General features: G+C 57.7%; 1 protein-coding gene across 1 annotated transcript; it reads right to left on the minus strand.

Moving 5' to 3' along the window:
- Positions 1-1122: 1122 nt before the first annotated feature.
- Positions 1123-21120, minus strand: LOC123756876 (neuroendocrine convertase 2; the record flags this gene model as incomplete). Its single annotated transcript, XM_069331944.1, is given in 2 exon segments — positions 1123-1260; positions 19007-21120. A coding segment is annotated over 1 exon segment (2098 nt), but the record flags the coding sequence as incomplete, so codon positions are not given.

Below are 21120 nucleotides of genomic sequence, written 5' to 3' on the forward strand. Positions count from 1 at the left end.
CATCCACCCGCCAACCCCCCCCCCCCCCCCCCCCCGCTGTTAATGAATGAAAAACGGTTTACACACGAGTCACAAGTGATGACGTTCGAACACTTCCGGAACAAGTACTTCACTGACGACTTGTGTTCGAACCACAACGCTGTAAATGCTTCACCCACGTACTACAAATACAAATAATCGCCAACAGAACCTAAACACCTAACCTAACCTAACCTATGCCTATATATGCACAATATGCTAATATATTATAATATTAATTTATATTTGAGAAAATTCCTGTTTTGAATGAACAATATGTTAAAATTTCTGAATGCGTCTGTGGGGTCGACAGCTGGATGGAATAGACTTGAGTCGAGGACGGGTTGTTATACACGACTCACAACTGATGACGTTCTGACACTTCCGGAACAAGTGCTTCATTCACGTTCTCTGTTCGAACCACAATTCTATGAATGCTTCACCCACGTACTACAAATACAAATAATCGCCAACAGAACATAAATACCTAACCTAACCTAACTACAAAGAGTTGTAATACGTAATAATTGTAATTTATATATTACAAAAACCTATTTTTAGTTCCCAAATTGTTCAAATTACTGAATGGCTGATGAATGTTAAACGAACCTAGCCTGAGGACAGGTAGGTCTTCAACCCGTCCTCAGTTCAAGTCCATTCCATCCAGCGGTCGACCCCAAAGGCCCATTCATCAATTTTAACATTATGCTCATTCAAAATGGGAATTTTCTCAAATATAAATTAATATTATAATATATTAGCATATTGTGCATATATAGGCATAGGTTAGGTTAGGTTAGGTGTTTAGGTTCTGTTATTTGTATTTGTAGTACGTGGGTGAAGCATTTACAGCGTTGTGGTTCGAACACAAGTCGTCAGTGAAGCACTTGTTCCGGAAGTGTTCGGACGTCATCAGTTGTGAGTCGTGTGTAAACCGTTTTTCATTCATAAACAGCGGAGGGGGGTGGGGGGGTTGGCGGGTGGATGGAATGGACATTTGACTATTGTTTATTAGGACGAACTGTTGAGGGTTAATGGAAGTGTTGGACTTACCTTGTCTCCGGCGCCGGGTCGAGTCCCGGTGTAGCGGCGGCGGCCTGGACTCGGGGACCTCCTTGGGTCGCCTGGCGAAGGTCGGGTACCAGAAGGCGCTGCCGAGGGTGAGGTAGGAGCCGTCCACCCACCACCAGTCCTCCACGCCCACACGCACACCGCCCACCCAGAAGGACGCGTTCGTCAGACCTGAGGGTGCACACCCACACGGTCTTCATGTGAGCTTAGAATGTTTTTCGTGCACATGTAAACGTTCATGGGTACGTACATGAGAATACACGTCAGAGTTCTTTTGTCGTGCAGGGCGTACACGAGAGAGAGAGAGGCCGGGAAGAGCAGGGGAAAGAGACAGGGATACGAACAGGAAAACAGAGACAGAGGCCGACACCGAGAAAGACAGAGCTAGGGAGAGAAGGAATGCGAAGGAGGAGCTAGAGAGGAAGATGTTTCAGGAGAAGGAAGGAGACAGTGGAGAAGGGAGTGGGAGAAGGGGGGGGGGGGTGCCTACCACTATTAAGCACTATGGGGTGAGATAACATCATCATCTCCTTGTGCTACAGTGTGTCTTGTTGACCATGAAAATCTTGCCTCTTGTATCTCTGGACCTTTTTATATGTTAAGGTCTGTATTATTATCTTCCATTTGATATAATATTTGAAAGATTTCGACGAGATCCGCCCTATCATGTCTGGTGTGTGTTTGTTAGTCTTGTGGCTCTCAACCGTTGATGAGTTCTGGGATGATGTGTGTCTCTGTTGACTAGGCCGGAGGCAAGCCTGGGCTAGGCTTCAACAGGACACCAGTCGGCGTTTTGGAAATTTTGTAAAACATCCATTAGCATGCCGGAAAGTTGAAGACCTGTCAGCTGTTCGTATCCCGCTGGGGATACGAACGGGATACCAGCTGTTCACGGCCCTCGCCGTGTTGGCCACGACTGACATGCGAACTAGTAAATGGGTTTTTCGATCTTCATTGGGTGGCAAAACTGCCAAGCCCATAACATGGGCGGTTAATCCTCAGTGGGATTGATCGGCCCGTGTCTGACTACTGGCTGCCTCCCACCTGCCTCCACCTGCCTCCCACCTGCCTCCCACCTGCCTCCCTCCTGCCTCCCTCCTGCCTCCCACCTGCCTCCCGCCTGCCTCCCGCCTGCCTCCCGCCTGCCTCCCACCTGCCTCCCTCCTGCCTCCCACCTGCCTCCCGCCTGCCTCCCACCTGCCTCCCTCCTGCCTTCCTCCTGCCTCCCACCTGCCTCCCACCTGCCTCCCACCTGCCTCCCACCTGCCTCCCTCCTGCCTCCCACCTGCCTCCCTCCTGCCTCCCACCTGCCTCCCACCTGCCTCCCACCTGCCTCCCACCTGCCTCCCGCCTGCCTCCCACCTGCCTCCCACCTGCCTCCCTCCTGCTTCCCACCTGCCTCCCGCCTGCCTCCCGCCTGCCTCCCGCCTGCCTCCCTCCTGCCTCCCACCTGCCTCCCACCTGCCTCCCTCCTGCCTTCCTCCTGCCTCCCACCTGCCTCCCTCCTGCCTCCCACCTGCCTCCCACCTGCCTCCCACCTGCCTCCCACCTGCCTCCCACCTGCCTCCCACCTGCCTCCCACCTGCCTCCCGCCTGCCTCCCTCCTGCCTCCCACCTGCCTCCCTCCTGCCTCCCACCTGCCTCCCTCCTGCCTTCCTCCTGCCTCCCTCCAGCCTCCCTCTTGCCTCCCACCTGCCTCCCACCTGCCTCCCTCCTGCCTCCCACCTGCCTCCCACCTGCCTCCCACCTGCCTCCCACCTGCCTCCCACCTGCCTCCCTCCTGCCTCCCACCTGCCTCCCACCTGCCTCCCTCCTGCCTCCCACCTGCCTCCCTCCTGCCTCCCACCTGCCTCCCACCTGCCTCCCACCTGCCTCCCACCTGCCTCCCACCTGCCTCCCACCTGCCTCCCTCCTGCCTCCCTCCTGCCTCCCTCCTGCCTCCCTCCTGCCTCCCTCCTGCCTCCCTCCTGCCTCCCACCTGCCTCCCGCCTGCCTCCCTCCTGCCTCCCTCCTGCCTCCCTCCTGCCTCCCACCTGCCTCCCGCCTGCCTCCCACCTGCCTCCCACCTGCCTCCCACCTGCCTCCCTCCTGCCTCCCTCCTGCCTCCCTCCTGCCTCCCACCTGCCTCCCACCTGCCTCCCTCCTGCCTTCCTCCTGCCTTCCTCCTGCCTCCCACCTGCCTCCCACCTGCCTCCCTCCTGCCTCCCACCTGCCTTCCTCCTGCCTCCCACCTGCCTCCCGCCTGCCTCTCTCCTGCCTCCCTCCTGCCTCCCTTCTGCCTCCCACCTGCCTCCCACCTGCCTCCCACCTGCCTCCCGCCTGCCTCCCTCCTGCCTCCCACCTGCCTCCCACCTGCCTCCCACCTGCCTCCCTCCTGCCTTCCACCTGCCTCCCACCTGCCTCCCGCCTGCCTCCCTCCTGCCTCCCACCTGCCTCCCTCCTGCCTCCCACCTGCCTCCCTCCTGCCTTCCTCCTGCCTACCTCCAGCCTCCCTCCTGCCTCCCACCTGCCTCCCACCTGCCTCCCTCCTGCCTCCCACCTGCCTCCCTCCTGCCTCCCACCTGCCTCCCACCTGCCTCCCTCCTGCCTCCCACCTGCCTCCCACCTGCCTCCCACCTGCCTCCCGCCTGCCTCCCTCCTGCCTCCCTCCTGCCTCCCTCCTGCCTCCCACCTGCCTCCCGCCTGCCTTTCACCTGCCTCCCGCCTGCCTCCCACCTGCCTCGCGCCTGCCTCCCTCCTGCCTCCCTCCTGCCTCCCACCTGCCTCCCACCTGCCTCCCACCTGCCTCCCACCTGCCTCCCTCCTGCCTCCCACCTGCCTCCCTCCTGCCTCCCTCCTGCCTCCCTCCTGCCTCCCTCCTGCCTCCCACCTGCCTCCCACCTGCCTCCCTCCTGCCTTCCTCCTGCCTTCCTCCTGCCTCCCACCTGCCTCCCTCCTGCCTCCCACCTGCCTTCCTCCTGCCTCCCACCTGCCTCCCACCTGCCTCCCACCTGCCTCCCGCCTGCCTCTCTCCTGCCTCCCACCTGCCTCCCTCCTGCCTCCCACCTGCCTCCCACCTGCCTCCCACCTGCCTCCCGCCTGCCTCTCTCCTGCCTCCCACCTGCCTCCCTCCTGCCTCCCTCCTGCCTCCCTCCTGCCTCCCACCTGCCTCCCACCTGCCTCCCACCTGCCTCCCACCTGCCTCCCACCTGCCTCCCTCCTGCCTCCTACCTGCCTCCCACCTACCTCCCTCCTGCCTCCCACCTGCCTCCCACCTGCCTCCCTCCTGCCTCCCACCTGCCTCCCACCTGCCTCCCACCTGCCTCCCACCTGCCTCCCACTTGCCTCCCACCTGCCTCCCACCTGCCTCCCACCTGCCTCCCACCTGCCTCCCTCCTGCCTCCCTCCTGCCTCCCACCTGCCTGCCTCCCTCCCTCCTGCCTCCCACCTGCCTCCCACCTGCCTCCCTCCTGCCTCCCGCCTGCCTCCCTCCTGCCTCCCACCTGCCTCCCTCCTGCCTTCCTCCTGCCTCCCTCCAGCCTCCCTCCTGCCTCCCACCTGCCTCCCACCTGCCTCCCACCTGCCTCCCTCCTGCCTCCCACCTGCCTCCCACCTGCCTCCCTCCTGCCTCCCACCTGCCTCCCTCCTGCCTCCCACCTGCCTCCCACCTGCCTCCCACCTGCCTCCCAAATGCCTCCCGCCTGCCTCCCTCCTGCCTCCCTCCTGCCTCCCTCCTGCCTCCCACCTGCCTCCCGCCTGCCTTTCACCTGCCTCCCGCCTGCCTCCCGCCTGCCTCCCACCTGCCTCGCGCCTGCCTCCCTCCTGCCTCCCTCCTGCTTCCCACCTGCCTCCCTCCTGCTTCCCACCTGCCTCCCTCCTGCCTCCCACCTGCCTCCCACCTGCCTCCCACCTGCCTCCCACCTGCCTCCCACCTGCCTCCCTCCTGCCTCCCACCTGCCTCCCTCCTGCCTCCCTCCTGCCTCCCTCCTGCCTCCCTCCTGCCTCCCACCTGCCTCCCTCCTGCCTCCCTCCTGCCTTCCTCCTGCCTTCCTCCTGCCTCCCACCTGCCTCCCTCCTGCCTCCCACCTGCCTTCCTCCTGCCTCCCACCTGCCTCCCACCTGCCTCCCACCTGCCTCCCGCCTGCCTCTCTCCTGCCTCCCACCTGCCTCCCTCCTGCCTCCCACCTGCCTCCCACCTGCCTCCCACCTGCCTCCCGCCTGCCTCCCACCTGCCTCCCACCTGCCTCCCACCTGCCTCCCGCCTGCCTCTCTCCTGCCTCCCACCTGCCTCCCTCCTGCCTCCCTCCTGCCTCCCTCCTGCCTCCCACCTGCCTCCCACCTGCCTCCCACCTGCCTCCCTCCAGCCTCCCACCTGCCTCCCACCTGCCTCCCACCTGCCTCCCACCTGCCTCCCACCTACCTCCCTCCTGCCTCCTACCTGCCTCCCACCTACCTCCCTCCTGCCTCCCACCTGCCTCCCACCTGCCTCCCTCCTGCCTCCCACCTGCCTCCCACCTGCCTCCCGCCTGCCTCCCTCCTGCCTCCCACCTGCCTCCCACCTGCCTCCCACCTGCCTCCCACCTGCCTCCCTCCTGCCTCCCACCTGCCTCCCTCCTGCCTCCCTCCTGCCTCCCTCCTGCCTCCCTCCTGCCTCCCACCTGCCTCCCACCTGCCTCCCTCCTGCCTTCCTCCTGCCTTCCTCCTGCCTCCCACCTGCCTCCCTCCTGCCTCCCACCTGCCTTCCTCCTGCCTCCCACCTGCCTCCCACCTGCCTCCCACCTGCCTCCCGCCTGCCTCTCTCCTGCCTCCCACCTGCCTCCCTCCTGCCTCCCACCTGCCTCCCACCTGCCTCCCACCTGCCTCCCGCCTGCCTCTCTCCTGCCTCCCACCTGCCTCCCTCCTGCCTCCCTCCTGCCTCCCTCCTGCCTCCCACCTGCCTCCCACCTGCCTCCCACCTGCCTCCCTCCAGCCTCCCACCTGCCTCCCACCTGCCTCCCACCTGCCTCCCACCTGCCTCCCACCTGCCTCCCACCTGCCTCCCACCTGCCTCCCACCTGCCTCCCACCTGCCTCCCACCTGCCTCCCACCTACCTCCCTCCTGCCTCCTACCTGCCTCCCACCTACCTCCCTCCTGCCTCCCACCTGCCTCCCACCTGCCTCCCTCCTGCCTCCCACCTGCCTCCCACCTGCCTCCCACCTGCCTCCCACCTGCCTCCCACTTGCCTCCCACCTGCCTCCCACCTGCCTCCCACCTGCCTCCCACCTGCCTCCCTCCTGCCTCCCTCCTGCCTCCCACCTGCCTGCCTCCCTCCCTCCTGCCTCCCACCTGCCTCCCACCTCCCTCCCTCCTGCCTCCCACCTGCCTCCCACCTGCCTCCCTCCTGCCTCCCGCCTGCCTCCCTCCTGCCTCCCACCTGCCTCCCTCCTGCCTCCCACCTGCCTCCCTCCTGCCTTCCTCCTGCCTCCCTCCAGCCTCCCTCCTGCCTCCCACCTGCCTCCCACCTGCCTCCCACCTGCCTCCCACCTGCCTCCCTCCTGCCTCCCACCTGCCTCCCACCTGCCTCCCTCCTGCCTCCCACCTGCCTCCCTCCTGCCTCCCACCTGCCTCCCACCTGCCTCCCACCTGCCTCCCACCTGCCTCCCGCCTGCCTCCCTCCTGCCTCCCTCCTGCCTCCCTCCTGCCTCCCACCTGCCTCCCGCCTGCCTTTCACCTGCCTCCCGCCTGCCTCCCGCCTGCCTCCCACCTACCTCGCGCCTGCCTCCCTCCTGCCTCCCTCCTGCCTCCCACCTGCCTCCCTCCTGCCTCCCACCTGCCTCCCACCTGCCTCCCACCTGCCTCCCACCTGCCTCCCACCTGCCTCCCTCCTGCCTCCCACCTGCCTCCCTCCTGCCTCCCTCCTGCCTCCCTCCTGCCTCCCTCCTGCCTCCCACCTGCCTCCCACCTGCCTCCCTCCTGCCTTCCTCCTGCCTTCCTCCTGCCTCCCACCTGCCTCCCTCCTGCCTCCCACCTGCCTTCCTCCTGCCTCCCACCTGCCTCCCACCTGCCTCCCACCTGCCTCCCGCCTGCCTCTCTCCTGCCTCCCACCTGCCTCCCTCCTGCCTCCCACCTGCCTCCCACCTGCCTCCCACCTGCCTCCCGCCTGCCTCCCTCCTGCCTCCCACCTGCCTCCCTCCTGCCTCCCTCCTGCCTCCCTCCTGCCTCCCACCTGCCTCCCACCTGCCTCCCACCTGCCTCCCTCCAGCCTCCCACCTGCCTCCCACCTGCCTCCCACCTGCCTCCCACCTGCCTCCCACCTGCCTCCCACCTGCCTCCCACCTACCTCCCTCCTGCCTCCTACCTGCCTCCCACCTACCTCCCTCCTGCCTCCCACCTGCCTCCCACCTGCCTCCCTCCTGCCTCCCACCTGCCTCCCACCTGCCTCCCACCTGCCTCCCACCTGCCTCCCACTTGCCTCCCACCTGCCTCCCACCTGCCTCCCACCTGCCTCCCTCCTGCCTCCCTCCTGCCTCCCACCTGCCTGCCTCCCTCCCTCCTGCCTCCCACCTGCCTCCCTCCTGCCTCCCACCTGCCTCCCACCTGCCTCCCACCTGCCTCCCACCTGCCTCCCACCTGCCTCCCTCCTGCCTCCCTCCTGCCTCCCTCCTGCCTCCCACCTGCCTCCCACCTGCGTCCCTCCTGCCTCCCACCTGCCTCCCTCCTGCCTCCCCACCTTCCTCCTGCCTCCCACCTGACTCCCACCTGCCTCCCTCCTGCCTCCCACCTGCCTCCCACCTGCCTCCCACCTGCCTCCCACCTGCCTCCCACCTGCCTCCCTCCTGCCTCCCTCCTGCCTCCCTCCTGCCTCCCTCCTGCCTCCCACCTGCCTCCCACCTGCCTCCCACCTGCCTCCCACCTGCCTCCCACCTGCCTCCCACCTGCCTCCCTCCTGCCTCCCTCCTGCCTCCCACCTGCCTGCCTCCCTCCCTCCTGCCTCCCACCTGCCTCCCACCTGCCTCCCTCCTGCCTCCCGCCTGCCTCCCTCCTGCCTCCCGCCTGCCTCCCTCCTGCCTCCCACCTGCCTCCCTCCTGCCTCCCACCTGCCTCCCTCCTGCCTTCCTCCTGCCTCCCTCCAGCCTCCCTCCTGCCTCCCACCTGCCTCCCACCTGCCTCCCACCTGCCTCCCTCCTGCCTCCCACCTGCCTCCCACCTGCCTCCCTCCTGCCTCCCACCTGCCTCCCACCTGCCTCCCACCTGCCTCCCACCTGCCTCCCACCTGCCTCCCGCCTGCCTCCCTCCTGCCTCCCTCCTGCCTCCCTCCTGCCTCCCACCTGCCTCCCGCCTGCCTTTCACCTGCCTCCCGCCTGCCTCCCGCCTGCCTCCCACCTGCCTCGCGCCTGCCTCCCTCCTGCCTCCCTCCTGCCTCCCACCTGCCTCCCTCCTGCCTCCCACCTGCCTCCCACCTGCCTCCCACCTGCCTCCCACCTGCCTCCCACCTGCCTCCCTCCTGCCTCCCACCTGCCTCCCTCCTGCCTCCCTCCTGCCTCCCTCCTGCCTCCCTCCTGCCTCCCACCTGCCTCCCACCTGCCTCCCTCCTGCCTTCCTCCTGCCTTCCTCCTGCCTCCCACCTGCCTCCCTCCTGCCTCCCACCTGCCTTCCTCCTGCCTCCCACCTGCCTCCCACCTGCCTCCCACCTGCCTCCCGCCTGCCTCTCTCCTGCCTCCCACCTGCCTCCCTCCTGCCTCCCACCTGCCTCCCACCTGCCTCCCACCTGCCTCCCGCCTGCCTCTCTCCTGCCTCCCACCTGCCTCCCTCCTGCCTCCCTCCTGCCTCCCTCCTGCCTCCCACCTGCCTCCCACCTGCCTCCCACCTGCCTCCCTCCAGCCTCCCACCTGCCTCCCACCTGCCTCCCACCTGCCTCCCACCTGCCTCCCACCTGCCTCCCACCTGCCTCCCACCTGCCTCCCACCTACCTCCCTCCTGCCTCCTACCTGCCTCCCACCTACCTCCCTCCTGCCTCCCACCTGCCTCCCACCTGCCTCCCTCCTGCCTCCCACCTGCCTCCCACCTGCCTCCCACCTGCCTCCCACCTGCCTCCCACTTGCCTCCCACCTGCCTCCCACCTGCCTCCCACCTGCCTCCCACCTGCCTCCCTCCTGCCTCCCTCCTGCCTCCCACCTGCCTGCCTCCCTCCCTCCTGCCTCCCACCTGCCTCCCTCCTGCCTCCCACCTGCCTCCCACCTGCCTCCCACCTGCCTCCCACCTGCCTCCCACCTGCCTCCCTCCTGCCTCCCTCCTGCCTCCCTCCTGCCTCCCTCCTGCCTCCCACCTGCCTCCCACCTGCGTCCCTCCTGCCTCCCACCTGCCTCCCTCCTGCCTCCCCACCTTCCTCCTGCCTCCCACCTGACTCCCACCTGCCTCCCTCCTGCCTCCCACCTGCCTCCCACCTGCCTCCCACCTGCCTCCCACCTGCCTCCCACCTGCCTCCCTCCTGCCTCCCTCCTGCCTCCCTCCTGCCTCCCTCCTGCCTCCCTCCTGCCTCCCACCTGCCTCCCACCTGCCTCCCACCTGCGTCCCTCCTGCCTCCCACCTGCCTCCCTCCTGCCTCCCCACCTTCCTCCTGCCTCCCATCTGACTCCCACCTGCCTCCCACCTGACTCCCACCTGCCTCCCACCTGACTCCCACCTGCCTCCCACCTGCCTCCCTCCTGCCTCCCACCGGCCTCCCTCCTGCCTTCCTCCTGCCTTCCTCCTGCCTCCCACCTGTCTCCCACCTGCCTCCCACCTGCCTCCCTCCTGCCTCCCTCCTGCCTTCCTCCTGCCTTCCTCCTGCCTTCCTCCTGCCTTCCTCCTGCCTCCCACCTGCCTCCCTCCTGCCTCCCACCTGCCTCCCACCTGCCTCCCACCTGCTTTCCTCCAGCCTCCCACCTGCCTCCCACCTGCCTCCCACCTGCCTCCCTCCTGCCTCCCACCTGCCTCCCACCTGCCTCCCTCCTGCCTCCCACCTGCCTCCCACCTGCCTATCTCCAGCCTCCCACCTGCCTCCCACCTGCCTCCTTCCTGCCTCCCACCTGCCTCCCACCTGCCTCCCTCCTGCCTCCCACCTGCCTCCCACCTGCCTCCCACCTGCCTCCCACCTGCCTCCCTCCTGCCTCCCGCCTGCCTCCCGCCTGCCTCCCTCCTGCCTCCCTCCTGCCTCCCACCTGCCTCCCACCTGCCTCCCACCTGCCTCCCGCCTGCCTCCCGCCTGCCTCCCGCCTGCCTCCCGCCTGCCTCCCACCTGCCTTCCTCCTGCCTCCCTCCTGCCTCCCTCCTGCCTCCCACCTGTCTCCCACCTGCCTCCCTCCTGCCTCCCACCTGCCTCCCACCTGCCTCCCACCTGCCTCCCACCTGCCTCCCACCTGCCTCCCACCTGCCTCCCTCCTGCCTCCCGCCTGCCTCCCGCCTGCCTCCCTCCTGCCTCCCACCTGCCTCCCACCTGCCTCCCGCCTGCCTCCCACCTGCCTCCCTCCTGCCTTCCTCCTGCCTCCCTCCTGCCTCCCTCCTGCCTCCCACCTGCCTCCCACCTGCCTCCCACCTGCCTCCCTCCTGCCTCCCTCCTGCCTCCCTCCTGCCTCCCTCCTGCCTCCCACCTGCCTCCCACCTGCCTCCCACCTGCCTCCCACCTGCCTCCCACCTGCCTCCCACCTGCCTCCCACCTGCCTCCCACCTGCCTCCCACCTGCCTCCCACCTGCCTCCCACCTGCCTCCCACCTGCCTCCCACCTGCCTCCCACCTGCCTCCCTCCTGCCTCCCACCTGCCTCCCACCTGCCTCCCTCCTGCCTCCCACCTGCCTCCCACCTGCCTCCCACCTGCCTCCCACCTGCCTCCCACCTGCCTCCCTCCTGCCTCCCACCTGCCTCCCACCTGCCTCCCTCCTGCCTCCCACCTGCCTCCCACCTGCCTCCCACCTGCCTCCCTCCTGCCATCCACCTGCCTCCCACCTGCCTCCCTCCTGCCTCCCACCTGCCTCCCACCTGCCTCCCACCTGCCTCCCACCTGCCTCCCTTCTGCCTCCCACCTGTCCTGGTTGCAGCCAGGACAACCTTAGTTATTCTGCCTTGTTCTGCAGCCAGGACAACCTTAGTTATGCTGCCTTGTTCTGCAGCCAGGACAACCTTAGTTATGCTGCCTTGTTCTGCAGCCAGGACAACCTTAGTTATGCCGCCTTGTTCTACAGCCAGGACAACCTTAGTTATGCTGCCGTGTTCTGCAGCCAGGACAACCTTAGTTATGCTGCCTTGTTCTGCAGCCAGGATAACCTTAGTTATGCTGCCTTGTTCTGCAGCCAGGACAACCTTAGTTATGCTGCCTTGTTCTGCAGCCAGGACAACCTTAGTTATGCTGCCTTGTTCTACAGCCAGGACAACCTTAGTTATGCTGCCTTGTTCTACAGCCAGGACAACCTTAGTTATGCTGCCTTGTTCTGCAGCCAGGACAACCTTAGTTATGCTGCCTTGTTCTACAGCCAGGACAACCTTAGTTATGCTGCCTTGTTCTACAGCCAGGACAACCTTAGTTATGCTGCCTTGTTCTACAGCCAGGACAACTTTAGTTATGCTGCCTTGTTCTACAGCCAGGACAACCTTAGTTATGCTGCCTTGTTCTGCAGCCAGGACAACCTTAGTTATGCTGCCTTGTTCTACAGCCAGGACAACCTTAGTTATGCTGCCTTGTTCTACAGCCAGGACAACCTTAGTTATGCTGCCTTGTTCTACAGCCAGGACAACCTTAGTTATGCTGCCTTGTTCTGAAGCCAGGACAACCTTAGTTATGCTGCCTTGTTCTACTGCCAGGACAACCTTAGTTATGCTGCCTTGTTCCACAGCCAGGACAACCTTAGTTATGCTGCCTTGTTCCACAGCCAGGACAACCTTAGTTATGCTGCCTTGTTCCACAGCCAGGACAACCTTAGTTATGCTGCCTTGTTCTACAGCCAGGACAACCTTAGTTATGCTGCCTTGTTCTACAGCCAGGACAACCTTAGATATGCTGCCTTGTTCTGCAGCCAGGACAACCTTAGTTATGCTGCCTTGTTCTGCAGCCAGGACAACCTTAGTTATGCTGCCTTGTTCTGCAGCCAGGACAACCTTAGTTATGCTGCCTTGTTCTACAGCCAGGACAACCTTAGTTATGCTGCCTTGTTCTGCAGCCAGGACAACCTTAGTTATGCTGCCTTGTTCTACAGCCAGGACAACCTTAGTTCTGTGCGTGACACCTGCTTGATGGGGTTCTGGGAGTTGTTCTACTCCCCAAGCCCGGCCCGAGGCCAGGCTTGACTTCGAACGAATGACTTCGTTTTATGAATTATTATTTCTATGAAGGAGATTGGGTGATTATAAATAGGAGCTGCATAAGCCTTCTGCAGTTAGCTTTATTCTTATCTTCTTATCAACGTCCCCCCCCCACCTCCCCCAATGGCCTGATACTTCTCTTCACCGGGATGCAACCCAAAATAGTTCTCTAACTCCAGGGTGCCTATTTATTACATGGCGAACAGAAGAATCGGATGAAAGGAAACGTTGCCTAAATGCTTTTATCCTGCTGCGAGGATTGAACCCGGGACCTTTCAGCTGTGGTCGATGATAATACTGCAAATATGTTTGAATAGATCGAGAACAACGTTTGCCAAACATGACTGTTTCAGAGTCTGAGTTTTCGCAATTCATTTTATTTATTTATTTATTTATTTATTTATTTATTTATTTATTTATTTATTTATATATATACCAGAGTTGTTACATTCGTGTACAGCCACCAGCAGGCGTAGCGTTACGGGCGGGTCCTTAATACTGTGTTCCCTGGAACACGACCCGCCAAATGGTTTAACAACCAGGTACCCATTTACTGCTGGGTGAACAGAGGCTACAGTTAAGGTTTGTTGCCCAGTCAATCCTCCTCGGCCAGGATACGAACCCAGGCCAAAGCGCTCGCGAAGCGCCTGGCGAGTCTTTTACCACTACACCACGGGGACTGAATTACTGGTTATCTTGAGATCATTTCGGGGCTTATAGCGTCCCCGCGGCCCGGTCCTCGAGCAGGCCTCCTTTTTGTTACACACCCCCAGGAAGCAGCCCGTAGCAGCTGTCTAACTCACAGGTACCTATTTACTGCAAGGTGAACAGAGCATCAGGGTGAAAATAACTCTGCCCATTTGTTTCCGCCTGCGCCGGGGATCGAACCCGGAATCTCAAGACCACGAATCCGAACCACTGTCCACTCAGCTGTCAGGCCCCTATGTCATACTACGCTATTCCGAAACTGTGATGCCTGAGTAGTAGTCGTGTCAGGCCCGAGGTCCCTTACATGGTCAGGGGCGTGATATTAATATGTATCCACCATAACTAGTAGTCACTATAACTAGTAGTCACCATAACTAGTAGTCACTATAACTAGTAGTCACCATAACTAGTAGTCACTATAACTAGTAGTCACCATAACTAGTAGTCACCATAACTAGTAGTCACTATAACTAGTAGTCACCATAACTAGTAGTCACTATAACTAGTAGTCACCATAACTAGTAGTCACCATAACTAGTAGTCACCACAGCTAGTAGTCACCACAGCTAGTAGTCACCATAACTAGTAGTCACCATAACTAGTAGTCACCATAACTAGTAGTCACCATAACTAGTAGTCACCATAACTAGTAGTCACCATAACTAGTAGTCACCACAGCTAGTACTCACCACAGCTAGTAGTCACCATAACTAGTAGTCACCATAACTAGTAGTCACCACAGCTAGTAGTCACCATAACTAGTAGTCACCACAGCTAGTAGTCACCATAACTAGTAGTCACCACAGCTATTAGTCACCACAGCTAGTAGTCACCATAACTAGTAGTCACCACAGCTAGTAGTCACCATAACTAGTAGTCACCATAACTAGTAGTCACCATAACTAGTAGTCACCACAGCTAGTAGTCACCATAACTAGTAGTCACCACAGCTAGTAGTCACCACAGCTAGTAGTCACCATAACTAGTAGTCACCATAACTAGTAGTCACCATAACTAGTAGTCACCACAGCTAGTAGTCACCATAACTAGTAGTCACCACAGCTAGTAGTCACCATAACTAGTAGTCACCACAGCTAGTAGTCACCATAACTAGTAGTCACCACAGCTAGTAGTCACCATAACTAGTAGTCACCACAGCTAGTAGTCACCACAGCTAGTAGTCACCATAACTAGTAGTCACCACAGCTAGTAGTCACCACAGCTAGTAGTCACCATAACTAGTAGTCACCACAGCTAGTAGTCACCACAGCTAGTAGTCACCATAACTAGTAGTCACCATAACTAGTAGTCACCACAGCTAGTAGTCACCATAACTAGTAGTCACCACAGCTAGTAGTCACCACAGCTAGTAGTCACCATAACTAGTAGTCACCACAGCTAGTAGTCACCATAACTAGTAGTCACCATAACTAGTAGTCACCACAGCTAGTAGTCACCACAGCTAGTAGTCATCATAACTAGTAGTCACCACAGCTAGTAGTCACCATAACTAGTAGTCACCATAACTAGTAGTCACCACAGCTAGTAGTCACCATAACTAGTAGTCACCATAACTAGTAGTCACCACAGCTAGTAGTCACCACAGCTAGTAGTCACCATAACTAGTAGAGTCACCATAATTAGTAGTCACCATAACTATTACCATCACTGCAGCTAGTAGTCACCATAACTAGTAGAGTTACCATAAGTAGTACAGTCACCATAACTATTAGTCACCATAACTATTAGTCAACACAGCTAGTAGAGTCACCATAACTAGTAGAGTCACCATAATTAGTAATCACCATAACTAGTAGAGTCACCATAATTAGTAGTCACCATAACTATTACCGTCACTACAGCTAGTAGAGTCACCATAACTAGTAGAGTCACCATAACTAGTAGTCACATAAGTAGTCAGCATAACTAGTAGAGTCTAGTTATGTTGACTAGTAACAATTAATAAAGTTTTCGACTGGGCAGCAGAAAATAACATGAAGTTTAACAGTGATAAATTCCAGGTACTCAGATACGGCAAAAATGAGGACCTTAAACATTATACAGGGAACAAAACACAATCAAATGTGCCCATAGTAGAAAAACAGCATGTCAAGGATTTGGGAATAATGATGTCCGACGACCTAACGTTTAGGGAGCATAACCAAGCAAATATTGCGTCAGCCAGAAAAATGATAGGATGGATTACGAGAACTTTCAAAACCAGGGATCCCATCACAATGGTTGTACTCTTCAAGTCACTTGTGCTGTCCCGTCTTGAGTACTGCTCAGTACTCACTTCCCCCTTCAGAGCAGGAGAGATTGCTGAAATGGAGGGACTGTACCATAACTAGTACAGTCGCCTAACTAGTAGAATCACCATAACTAGTAGTCACCATAACTAATAATCACCATAACTAGTACAGTCAGCATAACTAGTAGTCACCAAAACTAGTAGAGTCACCATTAGCTAGTAGAGTCATCATAACTAGTACAGTCACTATAATTATTACAGTCACCATAACTAGTAGTCACCATAGCTAGTAGTCACACACACACACACACAATTGACAGGGTAGACAAGGATAAACTATTCAACACTGGTGGTATGCGAACAAGGGGACACAGGTGGAAACTGAGTACCCACATGAGCCACAGGGACGTTAGAAAGAACTTTTTCAGTGTCAGAGTAGTTAACAGATGGAATGCATTAGGCAGTGATGTGGTGGAGGCTGACTCCATACACAGTTTGAAATGTAGATATGATAGAGCCCAGTAGGCTCAGGAACCTGTACACCAGTTGATTGACGGTTGAGAGGCAGGCCCAAAGAGCCAGAGCTCAACCCCCGCAAGCACAAATAGGTGAATACATAGAGGAACAGATACCAAACTGGTGAGAAACCCTTTTCAGAATCAAACATCAAAACCTCTGGGTTGGTATCACACCGAACCTGTCTCTGTAGAAACCTGAATAAGGATTCAGTACCTGACTTACTACGTATGTCTCGATAATACTGGAATATGCCGAACAAAAAGTGTAGATGGATACCACAAGAGCAGAGGCGAGAGTTGTGAGGAAAGTAATTCAACCTTAAGCTACATAGAGTTAACAATTTGTGTAGACATGATTGTAACATACAAAATTCTCAGGGGAATTGACAGGGCACACAGGCTGTATGATTTGGAATAGTTTGCGTACGAACAAAGGGTCCCGGTGGAATCTCAGAGACAGAGAGAGAGAGAGAGAGAGAGAGAGATAGTAGAAGTAGAAGTAGAATAGAGTGAATGCAAGTGAAGTGTTGAAAGTAGTCTTCATACAGTAGGATATGAAATAACAGAGCCAGGTCAGCTCCGGCGTCGGCTCAACAGCTGATTTAATGTGGAGAGGCGGAACCAAAGAGTTGGAACTCAACCCTAGCAAGCACAATTACGTGAGTAAAATTATTTCAGTATACACACACACAATCAGTACATAAAGAGTACACAGAATACACTCATCCAGCACACAAATATGTATAGAATACACACATACAACATACATCATACAGATACATGTAGCGTACACATACATATACACACACACAACACACACACACACACATATACACATACACACACACACACATACACATACACACACACACACTCACATACACATACACATACACACACACACTCACATACACATACACACACACACACACATATACACACACACAATACACACACACACACATATACACATACACACACACACACATACACATACACACACACACATACACATACACACACACACACACACTCACATACACATACACATATTATGAGAAAAATTATGAAAATGATATAGCTAATAAAGCCAAGACCGAACCAAAGCTACTCCACAGTCACATCAGGAGAAAAACAACAGTGAAGGAACAGGTGATGAAACTTAGAACAGGCGAAGACAGGTATACAGAGAATGACAAAGAGGTGTGTGAAGACCTCAACAAGAGGTTCTAGGAGATTTTCACAATAGTACAAGGTGAAGTCACTGTGCTAGGAGAGGGGGAAGTAAACCAGGCGGCCTTGGAAGGGTTCGAAATTACGAGAGATGTGGTCAAGAGACACCTGTTGGATTTGGATGTGAGAAAGGCTGTTGGTCCAGACGGGATCTCACCATGGATATTGAAAGAGTGTGCAGAGGCACTTTGCTTGCCACTCTTTATAGTGTATAGTAGGTCACTGGAGACGGGAGACCTACCAGAAATATGGAAGACGGCTAATGTATTCACAATGTACAAAAAGGGTGACAGACAAGAGGCACTGAACTACAGGCCAGTGTCCTTGACTTGTATACCATTCAAGGTAATGGAGAAGATCGTGAGGATAAACCTAGTAACACATCTGGAGAGAAGGGACTTCGTGACAACCCATCAACATGGGTTCAGGGAGGGTAAATCTTGCCTTACTGGCTTAATAGAATTCTACGACCAGGTGACAAAGATTAAGCAAGAAAGAGAAGGCTGGGCGGGCTGCATTTTCGTGGATTATCGGAAAACCTTTCACACAGTACTCCATAAGAGGCTGGTATATAAGCTGAAGAGACAGGCAGGAGTAACTGGTAAGGTACTTCAGTGGATACGGGAGTACCTAAGCAATAAGAAGCAGAGAGTTAGAGTGAGGGGTGAGACCTCCGATTGGCGTGAAGTCACCAGTGGAGTCCCACAGGGCTCTGTACTCGGTCCTATCTTGTTTCTGATATACGTAAATGATCTCCCGGCTAGTACATACACACACACACACACAACACACACACATACACACACAGAAAAACACACACACACACACACACACACACACACACACACACACACACACACACACACACACACACACACACACACACACACAATTGAATTGGTCGAACAATTGGATGTTGGAGTTTAACCCAAGCAAATGTAATGTAATGAAGATAGGAGTAGGAAGCAGGAGACCAGATACAAGGTATCACTTGGGAGATGAAAAACTTCAAGAGTCAGAGAGAGAGAAAGACCTGGGGGTTGATATCACGCCAGACCTGTCCCCTGAAGCTCATATCAAGAGGATAACATCAGCAGCATATGCCAGGTTGGCTAACATAAGAACGGCCTTTAGAAACTTGTGTAAGGAATCTTTCAGAACATTATATACCACATATGTCAGACCAATCCTGGAGTATGCGGCTCCAGCATGGAGTCCATATCTAGTCAAGCATAAGACTAAACTGGAAAAGGTTCAAAGGTTTGCCACCAGACTAGTACCCGAGCTGAGAGGTATGAGCTACGAGGAGAGACTACGGGAATTGAACCTCACTTCGTTGGAAGACAGAAGAGTTAGGGGGGACATGATCACCACATTCAAGATTCTCAAGGGAATCGACAGGGTTGATAAAGATAGGCTATTTAACACAAGGGGCACACGCACTAGGGGACACAGGTGGAAACTGAGTGCCCAAATGAGCCACAGAGATATTAGAAAGAACTTTTTTAGTGTGAGAGTGGTTGACAAATGGAATGCATTAGGAAGCAATGTGGTGGAGGCTGACTCCATACACAGTTTCAAGTGTAGATATGATAGAGCTCAATAGGCTCAGGAACCTGTACACCTGTTGATTGACGGTTGAGAGGCGGGACCAAAGAGCCAGAGCTCAACCCCCGCAAGCACAATTAGGTGAGTACAATTAGGTGAGTACAACACACACAAACACGCACATACACAACACACACACAAACACACGCACACATAACACACACACACACAAACACACTCACACATAACACACACACAAACAAACAAACACACACACACAAACAAACACACACCTACATTACAAAAACACACATGGCAAGCAAGCACAAGACACACTCTCTTTCGTTAAGTCCATCCTAATGAGCTCACCCTTCAACGCTCTGCCTTAACCTTGGGAGTGGAAGAGTTGCATAAGAGCCAGCATGAGAGCGGCATCCTGCAACACAAGCAGGTCACCTCCGTGTCGCCGGCACTGAGTCCTCGCCCGCTGCCATGACCTTGGCTCCCCTGGCGCCACCAGCAAGCAGCGACCCTCAAGGGCTTTGTAGGGCAGCGGGCAGCGTCGTGATCCTGGGCCACCAAGACCCCATACAGCTGTGTCTGCGGAAGCTGGTGTTGTATTCCACTGCGACGTGCAGGAGGACTCCACTAGTGTAGTGGAGGCTGGTGGAGGAGGGTGGGTGGTGATGGCGTAGTGGGTGATGAGGGTGGATGGCCCCTGTGCCAGCAGGAGGGTGACGGCAGCCGTGTGGGTGTAGTGGAGTCTTGCCGACCTAACCTGGCATTTATACACTCCTAGGTCTTGCCTCTCAACGGAGGAAATGGTAAGTTTCTCTTCGGTAATTGTTACTCGGGCGGAGGGAGTGACCTGCTTCCCTTCACGTGTCCACGTCCCTCTTAAAAATGGCGGGAGACTGTTGCAGGACAGTGACACATTCCCGCCTTCCACGGATACCTGTGTCGTCTCTGTGACCTCGGGGATGGTCGAGTGACCCGTGACCTCCAGATGCTGGGAAATTATCTCATTATCATACACCACTTTGCAAGTAAAGTTGCCTGTGTGCACGGACTCCAGCACCAGCAGGAGTGCCGGGTATTTGGCAGAAAAAGCACCAGATCCGCTCATACGCCGAACTACGTTCTCGATCATTTGTCCATTACTCTTGTACCAGTTGATGCTGCTGACAGCGCTTGGTATAGGAGCACGAACACGGCAGTAGAGGTAAGAGTGCACACTGGCTCCTCCTCCAGCTAAGGTGGAGTTCCAGTGTTGAACATCAACTCTGACACGTCTTTCTTCCATTGGCTTCGGGTTTCTGACCCTTTTTATACTCGTTTGTGCATTTCCCGTCCCATTCTGATGGCGGTGTTTACGAGAGAGCTGCTCCAAGCTGTAGTAATAGTGAGAAGGAGAAGCTCGGGCTGGGGACACCTCTGTGCCGTGGATGATGAGCGTCCAATTGTGCAGCATGTTAGGAGTCGTCACCAGGAGCTTGCTACCAAAGGGGCCGATGACACTGGACCCATGGTAGAGTACTCGAAGTTTCCAAGTACCACGTGGATCCTCTCCCCACATGTGGACTGTCATCAGAGGGTGGTTGTAAATACCGTACGGGGAGAGATCCAGAGGCCGCTGAGGCAGGAGGGTAGACACCGTGCCTGAGGGAGACTCCAGCGATACCTCCACCTGGCCTCGACTCCTGGCACTAATTGACGCGTTAACCTGGATATGCTCTGCCTGTACCACCTGGCAGCCAGACACGGTGAGAGACAGCACCAGTGGCAAGTCAGGAACCAACGTCAGGTTGTGATGTGGAGCATGCATGTGGCACCGGAAGGCTGGAGGCGCGGACTTCCATTTTCGCGCCATATCCACCATCCGTCCAGCATTGAGGGATCCAAAGCCGAAGTAGTGCGAGTAGCTGATCCCGGCACCGTTCTTCTTCCACTGTGCGGGTAGAGGGTTGTGCGGTGTGGCCGCCCGCACCATCAGGTGTTGCATATCACGCCACCGTAAGTTGGGGTTGGCGTCCAGGGCCAGAGCACACGCCCCGGCTACCATTGCTGCTGACACGGATGACCCACGGAAAGATTCCGTGCAGACACCGCCTGTATCAGTTGTCACCACACCATTTACCTGGTCTTCGGGATCCAGCTCTTCGTCGGCGTCGCCGCTGTATGTCGAAACGAAAGTGGCGGCGCAGGTCTCGGCGTAAGATGGAGGGCGACCTGCTCGTGTGCTGCCACTCACCGTCAGCGTGTAGATGGAGTTGGCATAGCCGTCGGCGTTGCAGTCGTCGCCAACAAAGCCGCCGTTCCCTGAGGCCCAAACATAGATAGATCCCCGCCCATCACGACCCAGGGCGATGCTCTCCCTTAGCGCCCTTGAGGCTAGCACTCCTGGGCCCTCTAGCACGGCTCCAGTGTCCACAGGGCCCCAGGCCGCCACGTACACGTCAACATGGTCTCGCCCATACGCCAGC

The sequence above is a fragment of the Procambarus clarkii genome, chromosome 26, assembly GCF_040958095.1.
Source record: "Procambarus clarkii isolate CNS0578487 chromosome 26, FALCON_Pclarkii_2.0, whole genome shotgun sequence".
Taxonomy (NCBI): domain Eukaryota; kingdom Metazoa; phylum Arthropoda; class Malacostraca; order Decapoda; family Cambaridae; genus Procambarus; species Procambarus clarkii.